This window comes from Tiliqua scincoides, chromosome 6 (assembly GCF_035046505.1).
Source record: "Tiliqua scincoides isolate rTilSci1 chromosome 6, rTilSci1.hap2, whole genome shotgun sequence".
Lineage (NCBI taxonomy): Eukaryota > Metazoa > Chordata > Lepidosauria > Squamata > Scincidae > Tiliqua > Tiliqua scincoides.
The window spans coordinates 86,978,760-86,994,753 of NC_089826.1; the positions used below are offsets into that span (position 1 = coordinate 86,978,760).

The 15,994-nt window shown below is 46.9% G+C and overlaps 1 protein-coding gene across 1 annotated transcript; it reads left to right on the plus strand.

Moving 5' to 3' along the window:
* The first annotated feature begins 1,454 nt into the window (after positions 1-1,454).
* BCL2L14 (BCL2 like 14) lies at positions 1,455-13,113 on the plus strand. The gene is made up of 6 exons (XM_066632427.1): positions 1,455-1,608; positions 3,476-3,873; positions 5,076-5,246; positions 5,649-5,719; positions 7,321-7,593; positions 10,989-13,113. The coding sequence occupies exons 2-6, from the start codon at positions 3,483-3,485 to the stop codon at positions 11,028-11,030; spliced, it is 948 nt and encodes a 315-aa protein (XP_066488524.1). The 5' UTR covers positions 1,455-1,608; positions 3,476-3,482; the 3' UTR covers positions 11,031-13,113.
* The last annotated feature ends 2,881 nt before the right edge of the window (positions 13,114-15,994 follow it).

The following is a 15,994-nucleotide window of genomic DNA, read 5'->3' on the forward strand; positions in this document are numbered from 1 at the left end:
CAATAGGGACACCCTTCACTTCCATTTCAGAATTCATTATCAAAAAGATCTTTCTGTGCAGGATAGAAGATGTCAGTGAGATGAGAAGGAGGACCACTTTCAGAGAGATTCTCCGACCAAGAAACTATATTTCAGATTAAATTGCAAAAAGAAAAAAAGTTGATTAAGAGCAGTTATTGCATAAAGACTCCTTCTGGTGCAAAACCTGAGTGTTGGTACCTGAAATCCCCCAAACTAGGGTTAGATTCCTGCTCTGACTTTTTTTGCCCACTAGGTGTCACTGTAGCTCTAAAGAAAGGTGAATCCCTGTTAATCACTGCAAGGAAAAAAGAAGTCAGCTTGGCTTGCAGGAGAAAGAATCCTGGAATGGTCTTGAATGCAGAGAGAGGGGGCTCTTTTCTCCTAGAAGAGAACTCATTTCGAACTTAGAGCAGGGATTAAGGCTGCTGCAGGACTGGGGTTGATGCTGCCTGCATTTTGCTGGGACAAAAGTGGATACAGTGTTTGGATCTTACTATGTATCTCTGTTAAAAAGCAGTTAAAGTATATGAACCAGTAGCAAAGGCGGGGGGGGGGGGGAAAGCACTAAGTTTTGCAGGGAGTCTCACTGCAGCTGCAAAGCGCTACATTTTGCAGGTGCCTGAATATGCTTTTGCACCCCCTGCCCAGAATGGCTCCAAAGGGGAGGGGACCAGGCCCCTTGCGCAGCACATTCAGGCACCTGCAAAATGTAGTGCTTTGCACCCCTTCTAGCTACAACACTGGTATGGGCATATTATTATTATTATTATTATTATTATTATTATTATTATTATTATTATTATTATTGATGACAGTATTTATATATCACTTTTCAACTAAAAGTTTACAAAGCAGTTTACAGAGAAAAAATCAAATGACTACTGGCTCCCTGTCCCTAAAGGGCTCACACTCTAAAAAGATGCGAAAGAACCCCAGCAGACAGTCACTACAACAGACACTGCTGGGGTGAGGTGGGCCAGTTACTCCCCCCCCCCGCTAAAAAAAGGAGCACCCACTTGAAAAAGTGCCTCTTACCCAATTAGCAGGGGTTACTTTGGCCCCCCAAGGGGAAATGTGGCCCCCAGGGGGAGATGTGGTTCCCTTGGTCACCCCCTGGTGGGACCCTTATGGACCCCCCCTTTTTTTAGGGGGAGGGAGATGAGATGTTGCTGGATCTCAGAGCAGGTTTGGAACATTTTTTTCAGTGTTCAAAGCTCTTCCCCACACTGCCAAGATGACCCACCCAAGAGCTGCTGCATCGTTTTCCAGCACGGAGAGCCCCCCGGGCCATTTGGTTCCAGCAGCCTAATCCCCCACATGGCTCTGCTTGGAAGGGTGCTAGACTTGGAGGCTAGATCCAGGCGCCTCTGCCGCAGCTGCGGACTCCACCCTCCGACCTCTCAACTCAGTGAAGTTGCAAGGAGGAAGTGAAAGTGACCCAGAGCAGCTGCTATACAGCGGTGGGGCGGAAAGCTGGAGTAGGGGCAGCTGGAATCTGGGTGTGAGAAAGAAGGCAGCGTTTGGATCAGACACCCACCCACCAGCCAGACCCGCGTTTGGGGGCTGCTTGTGCGACATCAGGCAAAGGTAAGTATCAGAAGCTTTGGATACATTGGCTTTGCAACAGAGTTACTAGCAGGAGAATTGCCTTGAGCTTACACAGTCGCGGAAAGGTCACTTTTAGCTGAGCAGAGGGGGAAATCAGGGCTGTTTTCCTCTCTGTAGAGCAAGAGAGTTTTCCTCTCTCTTGTATTTCCCAAGTGGAAAAAAACTCTGTGCTGAAATGCAAACTGTCACGTGTCTAACCTGCCCTGAAGTGTGGATGGGGGTTTTTTGCTGCTGGGTGTCTTCCCATGGCTAGACGAATATATTAAATTAAAATAGTTCTGAAAGATCCTGAAATACTGTACCTAAGTTTCTCAGACAGGTTTCAGTTCTCAAAACTCCCACGGCTTGTCTGAAGAGCAACTTTCTTCTTCAAAGGCCATCAGACTCTTGATCCCCCCTCTCAAATCTAGAAAAGTTTGCTGAAAGATGTGTGTGTGTGAGAGAGAGAGAGAGTGAGAGAGAGAGAGAGAGCTTTTACCATATCACTTCCTTTTCTACCAGATGAATTATCACTTGCTTGTCAGTTTCACTTTAAGAATCAGGCAGCTGGTCTGTTTGTTTGCACTGAAATTAGATTTTTTTAAAAATAGAGTGATAGGTTTGATAAGAATACTTGAATTTCTACCTTGTGTGTAAAAGATGGGGGAGACCTGGTAGAAAAAGAAAATGGGCCACTCTAAAAAGAAGTGATAGCTATGAGGCATGTCATATGTCAGAAACATGGGGCACATCACAACCTCAGTCCAAGTGATACATGACCAGGGTGCCCCTCTTGTACCACTAAGCCAGGGGCAGCAAGACCCAGAATGCTGCCTAGTCCTGCCTGGGGTCCACCCCCTCTTATAAGCTCCTTACATGGTTTCTTTTGTTGTACAAGCCTGGGACTTCTGGTTTGATTTCAAGGGACTGCATGAAGGAAAGTACACCTTTTTTGCACCGTCCCTGTAAATCAAACCCGGAGTCCTGCAGTTCCACATTTGAAGAACCTGCTCTAGGAGCAAGGCAAAGAGGCTACTATCCACTTTCTGCTCACTCTGAGCTGGTAGAAAGTGAATCAGTGCAGCTTGCATTCATGGTGGGCTGGAAGGAGTCTGGGGTGGCAGCAGACTCAGGGTGAGGGGCACTCAGAATCCTCTGCCTTCTCACGTTCCCACTATCCACTGGTGTGCTGCAGAAGTTTGGAGCACAGCAGTTGAAAATCAGTGAAAAAACTGGGTTATGTGGCTCTGTTTCTGGGTCAACTGTCTGCAGAGGAAAAGGGACAGATAATTTATTACTACAGACAGTTGCCTTAAAAGAGAGCCACCAAACCAGAAGAATCTCCTGGAAGTGACATCACAAGAGATGAAGACCATAGAGATGGCCACGGAGGTCAGCGTGCTGAAGGAAGAAGAACACTGGAGATCACTGGCCTAAGGGATGGGCCACCCTTGCATTAATCAGCTCTTAGTCTGCAAAGTGAAATATTGAGAATGTTATAGTTTTTTCATAAAAAAATTCATAGTTTTTTTTATTGTGTGTTTCAATATTGTTGTTTTTGTATTTTGTATTTGAGGCACTTCAGGGCTTAGAAAAGAAACAGAAACTGCCAGGGAAAAGGGAAAAGAAACAGAAACTGGCAGGGAAAAGGGAAGCAACATTGCTGTTTGCTTAGATCAGCCAAAAGATACTAAAAGTACCAAAGGGGTCTGATTTTTTTCCCCCCCAGTTTGTAGTAATGTGATGCAGAACTGAGCATCTTGGCCTTGCATCTGGACCCAGAAAATTCCAGACATCTTTTTGGCTTTGATAAAAGGGATTTCTGGTCAGTATGGAAAACATTAATGATGGTTGATTATCTTTGCAGGTGGAACATGAATTTGTTTAATTCTGCCAGTCTGGAAGAAATCCCTTTGGAAGATGTGGACAGGAGCAGCATAGAATACCGGGTGTTTCGGGCCTATGCCCAGCGCCAACTGTCCAGCAGCAAATATGGGCAACTTTTAGAAAGTGAACAGAAAAGCCTGAAGGGATCATCAGGCAAAGAGGAAATGCAAGGGATCAGCCCGGCAAGTGAAGGAAAATCGAAGCAAGGCTCACCTCCTCAGGAGGTGGAGAAGAAGAAGAAAAAGAAGAAGAAATCCAAGTGGAAACGGAAATTGGTTCCTGCCTGCCTAAGGGGACAAGCTGAACCCTGGAAGACAGGGGCTCCAAATGGTCCTGTGGGCGTTGGAAGTACATGCACTGATTCATCAGCAACACAAGGTGGGCTTAATGTTTTTTCCTGCATGATTCTGTATCTTATTAACTTCTTGGAGGCTGATTTACAGCCTGCTTATCAGGCTTACAATGGCTTGCCCAGGGAGGTTTACCCAAGCCCTACAACAGCTGCAATTTAATTTAGAAGGAAAGAACTAATCAAAGATATCATTGTGTAGTGCAGTGGATCCCAAACTGTCCAGGAGTTTGGGAGCTGCAGTAAGTCTTTGCAGGAGTGGGGGGAAAGTAGTGACCTGATCCCCAGGATTGTGCTGCTGCCAAGGGCGATGGGCTTCATTGCACCCAGCACCCAGCAGCAATAGCCTCCCAGGGGTGTGGGGAGCCCTGCGGAAGCCTAAATGTAGGTTTTGGAAAATCTAAGAATAAAGATTGGAAAATCTTTAATACTGATCACAACCCTGCAGAGGAGCTTCCCACACCCCCAGGAGACTGCTACTGCTGGTAGCTAGTACAGCAAAGTCCCTGTTGTCCCTGGCAGTGGCCTGATTCTGGGGATCACATCCCTGCATTGCCCCCTTCCCGCCCTTTAAAGGGGCAAAGGCAGAGCTCCTCAGGCTGGTGCATTGTGACTCCCCAGTTTGAGAACCTCTGGTGTAATGGTTCAGGAGTTGGACACAGACCTGGAACACTCAAGTTCAAATCTCCACTCAACCATAAAGCTTCCTGGGTGGCCTTCAGCCAGTCACCATCTCTCCACCTTGCCTACCTCATGGGGTTGTTGCGTATGCAAAGCACGTACTCTGCCATTGCTACTCTTTCTGTACATGATGTGTATACGCAACCTCCTGATTTTAGAAATGGGTTATGTCAGAATGCCAGATGCAAGGGAGGGCACCAGGATGAGGTCTCTTGTTATCTGGCGTGCTCCCTGGGGCATTTGATGGGCCGCTTTGAGATACAGGAAGCTGGACTAGATGGGCCTATGGCCTGATCCAGTGGGGCTGTTCTTATGTTCTTACTCACAGAGGAAACCTGGAAGGTGCCAGAGCTATGTGGCAGTTTTTCTACTGTCCCTCTGAATTGGGGTCAAAGTTGGTGATAAACCTGGCAGCTGTGCTTTTATTCCTGGTGTAACAACTGACCTTACATGGGCTCCTGTGATGCTTAAGCAAATTCTGTCATACCTGCAGAAGGCATTCTCTGAAATAAATGAATTTTATTAGTGGAATTCTCTCCCTTTTCCACAGATGATGCAATTATTGCTCTTGTGGCAGACAGGCTGGCTGAAATAGTTAATAATAATCATCCTCGGGTCCATTTTCAAAGTGGAGAATTCAGAGCTTTGGAACATCCTGATGGTCTGGAAGAAGATGGTGGATGGTCCAGCAAACTGGACTCTGAGGATGACCACAGCAATGGTACCCTGCTTTGCCTAAGTGGTCTAACTGGTTCTACAGTTTATTGCTATGCTTTGAACGTTTTATCTTTGTGAACCGTTGCTGCATTGATCTGTCTGCTGTGTGTTTGCCATGGAAGTCCTGGGCATGGTAGAGGATCCTGGTACATATTCTAGATCTGCTGGCCTGCTGACCAGGTATCTTGGGTCTTTCCCAAGGGTAGAACTTGTGACTTGACACTAACATTGACTGCTCTTGCACATTTCTGGTGGGATAATCAAACATTTGCAGGCTTTCTTCAGGGAATTGGAATGGGAGGGCCAGTTCTCCAGATTTATATAGGGCAGGGTCCTGTATAAAAAAAGCACTGAAAAACATTGAAAATGGTTGATCATTAACTTGTTTCCCTTGTGTTTTTGCTAGATAAGGAAGAACAGATAATTGACGCAATAGTTATGTTGTTAAGAAATTCCGGTGATGAACTAAACAATAAGGTAACCAGTTGGGGGGGAGGTTCTGTTGTTATACTCTGACCTACATTTTTATAGGCAGCAAATTCTAAAGCACATACTGCAGAAACTTCCATCGCTTTCCTTCATTTTGATGATATAGTATCATTTTTTTGACACACAGCAGTGCTATCTTTTCTAGATCAACGGTTTTAGACACTCTTTAGAACAATTAATGCCTTGTAAGGGAGATGCACATTTTAAGCTTTTCAGAACTGTAGAGCTTGAATTCAAATAGATCAGGTACTCTGGGGGCTGGATCAGGCCTACCTCAAGTTCGTTTATGTGGCTCCTGGCAGCTGCTAAATATTTGGTCAAGGTTAGAGCAACAGGTTTACTTACAGTTTCATTCATTGGAAAAAATAAGCTTTTTTGGAGTTGTAAGAGTTGCATCTCACTTTGGTATTTCATATGTTATACCTTGGTTGTGCAAGAGTATTCTCTGAGAAGCCCTTTATACAACTTGGGACCACCTTTATTATGGGACCCGGTGATAGTAAAGGGGGAGGAGTCACTTTGGGCAAAATTCATTTCCAGCTCCTGAAATACAGTCTGGAGAATAGTATGCCTCTTCCCTCTGAAAATACAGCAGTTGGGCCATCCCTGAAATACATCATTGCAATACATAAGTTAGTCAAAATAATGGGATTTTGTCATGGTGGAATCCTATGAGCATAAGAACATAAGAACAGCCCCACTGGATCAGGCCATAGGCCCATCTAGTCCAGCTTCCTGTATCTCACAGCGGCCCACCAAATGCCCCAGGGAGCACACCAGGTAGCAAGAGACCTGCAAGGCTTCCTGGGAATTGTAGTTAAGAACATAAGAACAGCCCCACTGGATCAGGCCAGAGGCCCATCTAGTCCAGCTTCCTGTATCTCACAGCAGCACACCAAATGTCCCAGGGAGCACACCAGGTAACAAGAGACCTGCATCCAGGTGCCCTCCCTTGCATCTGGCATTCTGACATAGCCCATTTCTAAAATCAGGAGGTTGCACATGCACATCATGGCTTGTAACCCGTAATGGATTTTTCAGAGTGGGGATTGGGGGAGGGGATTTTTTATTTTGTTTTATTTTTTGCTCTTTGAAAGCATTTCCTAGAATTGCATTCACATCAGAATATGACTGCAAAAAGTCACTAGTGGTGTAAATGTGAATTACAGCCCAATCCCATCCAATTTTCCAGTGCTGTTGCAGTTGTGCCAGTGGATGTATGCTGCATCCTTTGGTGGAGGGGCAGTCACTGGGGCCATCTCAAGGTATGGGAACATGGGTTCCCTTACCACGGGGCTGCACTGTGGCTACACCGGAGCTGAAAGGATAGGATGGGGCCCTAAACCATGTACACTTACTGCTGGTTTCAGTGGGTTTGCAAACTCCAATTATTTAATCTGTCATCTCTTGGATGTGTGATTGTGTAAGGGGGAAATTTGGCCAAACTTGCTGCATGCACAGATTGTTGGATCTGAAATAAGTGTTCAGCTTCTTTCTCAACTGTGAAATCCCCTGGATGATCTTGGGGAGGGGGAGGGGTATTCTCCCTCTTTGTCCCCCACTGACAAACGTCTCATATGAATTTCCAGATGCAGAAGGATAAGACTTTTTCTCAGAGCTTCTCGGAACTGATGTCCTACACGTTCTTTGGGAAAGTCGCTGATCACTTCCTAGAGGAAGCTCTCCTGGACTCTGCCACGGGTTCTGAGGTTGACGTGCAGAGCACCAGAGTGGCTTTTGCAATGGAGGTCATAGCCAGGCTCACTGCTGTGGACAGTCACCCCATGAACCTCGTGCTGGGCTTTGGGATGAAATATCTCAAGGAGAACTTCAGCCCATGGATCCACAGCCAAGGTGGATGGGTAAGCGAGTTTACTTCTCTTGTTTTAGTTTTCTTTTTGTCTACTTTCTGAATCAGGTTCATCTGTAAACACTCAACTGATGTTACGGCCCCCATGCCGGAATGCTTTAGGTGTCATCTCTAGCTATGCCACAGCATTGTGCCTCTCACAGGCTGGAAGAAAAGCAAGAGAGTTCCTTTTAGCAGCAAACAGCTTAGATAAGGGTGTATCCAGGACCCCCAGCCTTGTCACTAGCCACAACATGAAGAGGTGCTCTGGGAATCTCTTTTTCTGTTCTGTTGTTCTCTTTTTCAGAGAAAATGTGCTGTGAACTTTGGAAGGAAGTGTTCACACACCAGTGGCCCTAAGCTAGGAAGCCTGTTGCACTAAGAAAAGCAATTCTTTGTGTTCTGGAGAGCTGTGTGCTGGTTATTAGAGACTTGTGAGTTGTGATGCAGTCATGGAGTGTGGCTGGCTAGGTTTGACAATTCCCCCATTTTGACAGTTGTGGGCAGGCATAAAAACTGGAGTCTTCCCAATTCTGCAGTCTATCTCTTTCCCTCCCACACCCACACGTCTATCGTACGTGCAAACAGGCTATCTCGTCCAGGTTTATACCCAGCCCAGAATTAAGCCCAAGTTGGATGAATTTGTGTTCAGTAACCAGCAAGGCTGGGGTGCAGCGAATGTGGGGCTGTTGACCGGACAGTGGAGTGCACATCCTCAAAGGGACTCCAACTAGGATAACAGTAAGCCTGATACAGAGTTTCAAACAGAAAATAGTGGTTGGCAGGGGAAGTGATGACTCCAGGGCTGAAGGCAACTACTGCTGCTGGAGGCTTTCCAGGTGGGGAAGAACCTCCCTGAAACAGAATGAAAGTCTCTCTCTGTTGAAGAGAGACAGCCAGGATGGGCAATGTGGATGCTCTCGGGAAAGAAAAACACCCAAGTTTTGCTTCCGGACTGGACAAAGAATGCAAAAACATGCCTGGACAGATAAGGACATCTGGAGCATCTCCTGGGTGTGCAGCCAGGAGTTCCCTGGACTTGATTGAACTAAGGTGTGCCCTGCCACAAGGGGTGCAAAGGCTTAATTGCACCCCCAATTGGAGAGATTCTTGAAGGGACAAAAGTTATAGCAGGATGGGGTCAGCACCCATGCTTGGGGCATTGATGGGAGAGACTTTCTGGAGAGGACTTTGAAAAGACTGTCCAGATGCTCTGGCCACTGGGCAATGAAGCTTAATTCAGGAAGATGTGTGCTTGCAAATGAAATTATGCTGAAGCGGAGAGTCCAAATTTGCAAGACTGTTGAGAGGGATGAAACACAGATGCTCCACAGCGAGGCAACCTCCCCTTCTGATCAATGGCCCTTCGTTATCTTGAGCTAGCTTAGGAGCTGTGCCTCACCCCTCCAAAAAGAACCCCTGGCTGACCCTCTAGCAGGGGTGTATAATTATTAAATGTATTTCTACCTCATCTTTCTACCACCCGACGGGGCACCTAATGAAAAGGAACACAAGAATATAATAAAAGATTAAAACAATATTATAATATTAAAACCTGAAACACTAAAACTACAAAACAAATCAGACTCCAATGGATCACCAATTAAAATCAGGTTCATGAAAAAGTGCCAGCTCAAGCGTGGACTTGAGTCTTGCAAGTTGTTCTCAAGTCCAATTTAAGTCCTGTCAATCACTGACTCGGGAGCGAGAGGCCATAGCTTGGGACTCAAAGCAATTTTCATGTCTAAGTTGCTGTGTGTGTGTTTTCTTGCTTACCTTTTTAAAAATTGCTGCCCATCAGCTGGATGGTGGGAGCAAGCGCTTCTGGGTGCCTTCTCCTGCTGCCCAGCTGAGCAGTGGCCATCCAAGTGCCTCAGGCAGCCTTGGGCCACCGGCTGCAGCAAAATCACCATGGCAGGCAGGAAGTGGCTCTAGGCTGCTTGGCACGGATCACCACCACTCAGCAGGGCAGAAGAAGGCACCCAGAAGTGCCTGCCAGCAAGGAGAAGTTTACAACTCCCCTCCCCCACCTCACCACTACGTTCTGTTTTTTCTTTAAAATTGGCTCTGAGACTTGAGACTCAAAAACTGGAGACCCAGGACTAGATTTTAGAATTCGGACAAGGAGTTGAGATTTGAAAGTCAAGACTTAAGACTGGGGTTAAAGAACACATTACTGCCTTCTTGAATGTCTGCTGAGGAAGTGTAGACTGTATGTTTGGAAAGGAGGTCACTGGCAACAACAGCCAGTTTGGCGGGTCATATACAGTGGGCTGAGTATACAATATAAGAACATAAGAAGAGCCCTGCTGGATCAGGCCAAAGGCCTACCTAGTCCAGCTTCCTGAATCTCACAGTGGCCCACCAATGCCTCAGGGTGCACACAAGACAGCAGACACAATCTGCGGCCTAGTTCCCTCCCTTGCATCTGGCAATCGGAGGCAACCTTCCTCTAAAACCAAGAGCTTGCACATACCTACTATGACTTGTAACCCATAATGAATTTCTCCTCCAGAAATTTGTCCAATCCCCTCTTAAAGGCATCCAGGCCAGATGCCATCACTACTTCCTGTGGCAAAGAGTTCCACAAACTAATTACAAGCTGGGTAAGGAAATATTTTTTTCCTGTCTGTTCTAACTCTCCCAACACTCAATTTTAGTGGATGTCTCCTGGTTCTGGTGTTATGTGAGAGGGAAAAGAGTGTCTCCCTATCCACTCTGTCCATCCCCTGCATAATTTTGTATGTCTCAGTCATGTCCCCCCTCAGGCGTCTCTTTTCTAGGCTGAAGAGGCCCAAACGCCGTAGCCTTTCCTCATAAGGAAGGTGCCCCAGCCCAGCAATCGTCTTAGTCGCTCTCTTTTGCACCTTTTCCATTTCCACTATGTCCTTTTTGAGATGTGGCGACCAGAACTGGACACAATACTCTAGGTGTCGCCTAACCATCGATTTGTACAATGACATTACAATATCAGCTGTCTTATTCTCAGTGCCTTTCCTAATGATCCCAAGCATGGAATTAGCCCTCTTCACTGCTGCTGCACATTGGGTCGATACTTTAATCCAGCTGTCCACAAGGAACCCAAGATCTCTCTCCTGACCTGTATCCATGGGGCAGCCATTCCCAGACCACTGTGAATACCAAATTCCGTGGATAATGAAATCCATGGGGAGTCACCCAAAAACTGGAAGTGTCCTTCAGTAACGTCTGAGAGGTCCTCCAGCCATGGGGGCAGCACCTGCGAATATTCAAATCTGTGGAGGTTCGGTTCTCAGATAAGGTGGGCCACTGTACCCATTGTATACTCAAGAGTGCAGGTTGCACTTGGTACTGGGAAGGCTCTTGCTGTGAGCCCCAGACCCTCCAGAATTGTGTGTGTCACTGACTTTGCTTTCTCTTCATTTCCAGGAAAAAGCTTTAGGATTGTCTGATGCAGAAGAGGTGGAATAATGAACCAGGATGTGCTTCAGGACAAGCTCCTTAACTGGGAGAGGAGGCAGCAGGGAGACAGAGCAACAAAACTTGGGATCTTCAACCCCTCCAAGCATTAAGAAACTTTTTCAAACTGCATGTTGTCAATGATTCCATGCAATGAGGAGGTGCTGCTGTTCTGATGATGAAATCTATTTTGATCATCCAAACAGATTCTGCCAGCCTAGCTCTTTTGCTTAATACACCTAATGATTAAGCAGAGAACTACCTGCCACTTTCACAGCACAAGGATACGAATGGAAAATAGCAAAGTACAACTGATAACGGAAAGGGGGCTTGCATTTGAAGGCAAAGGAGCTGGAATGCTGGATTCAATATGTGACACGGCTCTGGGACTTCTAAAAGGTGGAAGTTATTAGTTAGCTTTGTTGCTGTAGCACCTGGAAAGGTGGAATGCACAACTGTGAGAATTACCTGATTGGTCCTACTTGAAACTAGAATGGGAAGTGTTTATGTTTGAACGGGTACCCCATGTGCAAAATCTTCTTGCATGTACCTACATTAGCATATCAGAGAAAATGTGCTGTCTGTCTTTCTGCTATGCTCAGATCCTGGCTGCAGGGAGATTTTTACATGGGCAAGTGTTAAAGTATGTGAACACTCTCCCTGCACTTTGCAGTAGTACCATAATTCTTGCTAGTGTCTTTGTGATTCTCTTGCTGTTGGGTTTCTGCTCTGGTTGACATATCCATCACTGCTGAATGCAGCTACAGAACCAGTAAGAGCCCTGAACCATGTCAGAACCCTGCAAAAAAAAAAAATGTAAATTGTATATTAGCCCCCCCCCCCATTTTATTGTAATTCTTTGGGAGAACACAAGTTCTCTTTCTGGGGAAAGATGAACCCCTCAGTATACCTCTGCTTTTATAGGGGTTATGAATCCAACTTGAAAAAGCACATATCCATACTTGAACTGCTAGGCAATTCTCAAATCCCATTCCCTTCCCCCCCCCACAATCTGTCTTCCTGTAGAAGTGTAAAACCAGTATTACAAAGGCAGTTGCCACAGATTAGCAACTGAACTCCCTCTCCAAGGCCACTTTGGAGGAAGAAGAAGCCTCAGGCTTCCATCCTTGAGAGTGTGGGCCTCTAGGAGCTTTAATTGTGCCTCAGGCCCTGTCGACTACAAAGCAATTGCTTAAAACTGGGAAATACTGTGAATATGTTTCAGGACGAAACATGTACTGTGCAATAAGCCACTATATATGAATATGAAATCCACCCCCCCCCCCGCCTGATTCATGTGGTTACTGCTACTTAATGCATGTTAGAATTAAACATTTCTCTGTAGGGAATTCTGCGTTGCTGAGTCATGTGGTCAAGAGTTCCACCATGAACTGGATGTACGAAATTGAGTTACTGTGGAAATGGAGACACTGAAGTGAGCTTGTACAACTCCAGCCAATGAACATCCTGTTTGACTATGTATATTTGGATACTTGGTTCTGACTCGGAGAAGGCATCGTGTTTTCTTCACGAGGCTAGAAGTGGGCTGGCAGGCATCCCTTCCGCAAGGGTTTGTTCTGCCACTTCACACAAGGAAGGCGGGACGCATGGATGAAGTGCCAGATGGACAGTGGCACGCATGTGGGCAGGGAACCACGGCCATCAAAAGCCACCCAGATGTTTTCCATTTTCACCTCCCTGGGCCTGGGTTAGGATGAGAGGGATTCTGCTCGGCAGGGGCCAACATAAAAGACCACTAGCCAAGGTGACTGGTTTGTATTTAGACTCTGTTTTTAATTTGATGCCCCCCACATTGTAGGGTGCTCTTAAGGCACAACAGCTCTCTTTCTGGAAATGATGAGGGTAGTTTTTAAGCAGCTGATCGTAAATACAATCAACATTAACCTATAGTGCACAAAAGCCTAGTTTTAGCCTGGTGCTCCTAACTAGTCCAGATACACTCAGTTCAGATGTGTATAATCAATAAACAGTAAACGCAAGCGCAGATTCCTTCATGTACATTCTTCAACTACTATGTGAGACTCATGCTTTGTTAGGTACCTTTAACTTTACAAACCTCTCCAGCCTTCCAAGGTATTTTGTTAGTTTTTAGTGCATCAGTCAGTCACTGTTTGAAAATTTACAATTAAAACATACAAACTTTTAGGAAAATAAAAGATTAGACACTCTAATATGCAGATTTCTTAAGTAAATCAGATAAAACCCACTTGAAGTCTAAAAAATAAAAACTTGAGAACTGGAACAGAAAGGCGTTTTAGCACAACTCTACTCAACTACATGTAGTTGTGACACTCAAAGGGTTATGCAGCTCTGCTTTCTGCAAATGTCATGACATCAAACTGACAGTCACTCAGGACACTATACAACCATAAAACCATTTTAAAGGAGTTGATAATTAAAAACGAAAGCGTATAGGCAGTGCAGCAGCAGTGGGGATATCAAAGCGATAGTTCAGCCAAGTTCAGATACACTTGCCTGAGGGCAATGAAAGATCTTAACATGATCCAGTGGGGATGGCCATACATGCAGCTTGTGGCCCCAGGTCAGCTGTGAAACCTTGCCATTACAAATGCATTAGAAAGCTCTTCATCCGGTAGTATGGTTCGAGGACTAACAGAAATGGGTCAGCAAAAATGGCGAACTTTTTTGCCTTTGGACAAATCAATAGGCGCCATATTTTGGAATATTTCATTCTGTTTTGGTAACCCCAAAAAGATCACAAAGCTGGAACACAAACAGAAAAGGGCAACCAAAATTAAGGAGTTCAAGTACCTTTCTAACGACCCTCCTCATGTTTCTAACTTTATGAACACATGTGGAGACATTCCCAGGCTCTACTAAACTAGTCCCTCAATCAAAAAAATGCAATATCAGACTGATACAATTTGTTTTTGACAAATCCAAGTTGGCTCTAGAAACCTCCCCATTAGTTTCAAACAGCTTACAAAAATCAACACTCTATGCTCAGATCTTTTCCATGTATTGACATCAAGCGAGGGATGGTGCGACCCAGAATGCTACTTGAGAGCAACTTGGGTCTGCTGCCAGAGCACAAGTAAGGAGGGAAAGGATCATCGGTGGAAGGTTGGATGGAGGTGGCAGCAGTGGCATTTGGCAGCAATTTGGGCCTGGGACAGCGCAAACATCCCCCCCTGAACTGGCCCATACTGGCTTATGGTAGGGCCATGTCCCCCTGGCGCAACTGCGGTCCTGGTACTCCTCCTTGGGGCTGTGGCCCCAGGCGCTGCAGGTTCCCATCCTCCATAGGGGGGCCTTGCAAAGCTGTAAGACTGGAAAAGGTGGGGGGAGGTCATCTCAGCCTGCCTGGGTGCTCACCCTTCTTCCTCTGCCATGCTTCCCCCCCCCGGGGCCTGTCCCGCGGGGTAGGGCAGGTAGCCCGGGGGAGCCCTCGCCACGACCCCCTGGGGGGGAGCCTGCCCAGCGGTGATCCCACTGTGGCATTCCTGTTCTGCCCACGCTGCCGAGAAGGGGTGGCTGCACTGTCTGGGGACTTATCGAGTCCGCTGCTGCTGCTGCCACCACTGGAGGTCTGTGGAGGGTCACGCTGGATGAGGGTGGACCCCACCGCCTGTCACCTCCTCGCCGCCGCCGCCGCCCCGCCGCTGCTTTGGGGGGGAGCAGCAAGCGACAGGTGCTTCACCACCCCGGTGAGCCCCCCGTGAGCGTAGCGTTGCTGGTGCCTGCAGAGCGCTCCGCTGCTGGGCTGCCCAGACCTGAGTCCCTCCCGCGGGGAAGGGGGGAGGGCCCAAGATGATGCCCGCCACGTGGCTTCGGTGCTCCTGCTGGCTGCCCTGCCGGGAAGGCGCTGCTGCCGGCGTGGGTCCACCACCGGCTCCATGTGGGGAAGGGGGACGGAAGCCTCTCACGCCGCCTCAACCTGCCTTTCCAGCCCGCTTGCAGTGAGGGGGCAGGCAGCACTGAGTCCCACCAGCAGGCAGGCTCTGGGCTGTTCAGAGCCTGCAAAGCAGGGGGGGAAGTTCTGCCTCCCTGCTCCAGGCAGTGGCGTCACTAGGGTTCACGTCATCTGGTGCGGAATGCCAGCACATCACCCCCCCAATGCAGGGGGCGGGGCAACACCCCAGGTGATGGGCGTGGTGATGTACCATCACTCCACCCCCACTGGTATTTTGGCTATACCTTTTGATAGAACAAAGATAGAGCACATTCTGCAAGAAATTACACATTGAGTGATATATAACATGCTGGGATTATTTTTCCAAGCTCTGATTTTAGTTATTTATTTTTTGGTTATTTAGTTATTTTGGTCACTAGTGGTGTCACACACACCCCTTACTAACAACTTATTGCAGCAGTTATAAAACTTTTAGCACTGGGACTCACTTTTTAGAATGACAATCTGTCCACAACCCACCAGAAGTGATGTCATGTGGAAATGACATCATCAGGCAAATTAAAATGAATAAATAATTAAAGTAAAACAAATAATTAAATAAGCAGAAGCCAGCCCTGGTCCACCAAGTGAATTTCCTCTGTAGCCTGCCTGCAGTAACACCCCCCCCCCCTCCAAAATCATTAAGGTTTTCAGCCCAACCCAGTGCCCAGTTCAATATAAGAACTTCTGTTCAAACCAGATCAGTCAGGATCCACCTGGCTTTGCAAGTCACAAAAACGTTCACCTTATCTACTGAAGTTTCTGTTCTGATCCTTTTTAGTGGGGGGGAGGGAGGCTGCCTTCTGGAGCATTTGTTGAGCTCCAGTTCCATCAGATCAGGACCATTCTGGTGCCTTCCCATTCCCCTTTGCCTGGCCTTACCACCAGCCAAGGCACGTTTGCTTACTCATGAGTAAACACAACCGTGAGGCTGTTTCACTTTCCATAGGGCTCAATACATTCATCTGCTTGGAAGGAGGGACTTCCTTCTCATGTGTTTTTGGGGGCTGCATTCATTGGATCAGGACCATTCCAGTGTCTT

What these genes read in the sequence shown, in the direction of transcription:
- BCL2L14 (XM_066632427.1), top strand. Translation starts at nt 3,483, where the DNA reads ATGAATTTGTTTAATTCTGCCAGTCTGGAAGAAATCCCTTTGGAAGAT. An exon ending in TGATTCATCAGCAACACAAG is followed by an intron (nt 3,874 to 5,075) that starts GTGGGCTTAATG and finishes CCTTTTCCACAG; the next exon opens with ATGATGCAATTATTGCTCTT. An exon ending in GTGATGAACTAAACAATAAG is followed by an intron (nt 5,720 to 7,320) that starts GTAACCAGTTGG and finishes ATGAATTTCCAG; the next exon opens with ATGCAGAAGGATAAGACTTT.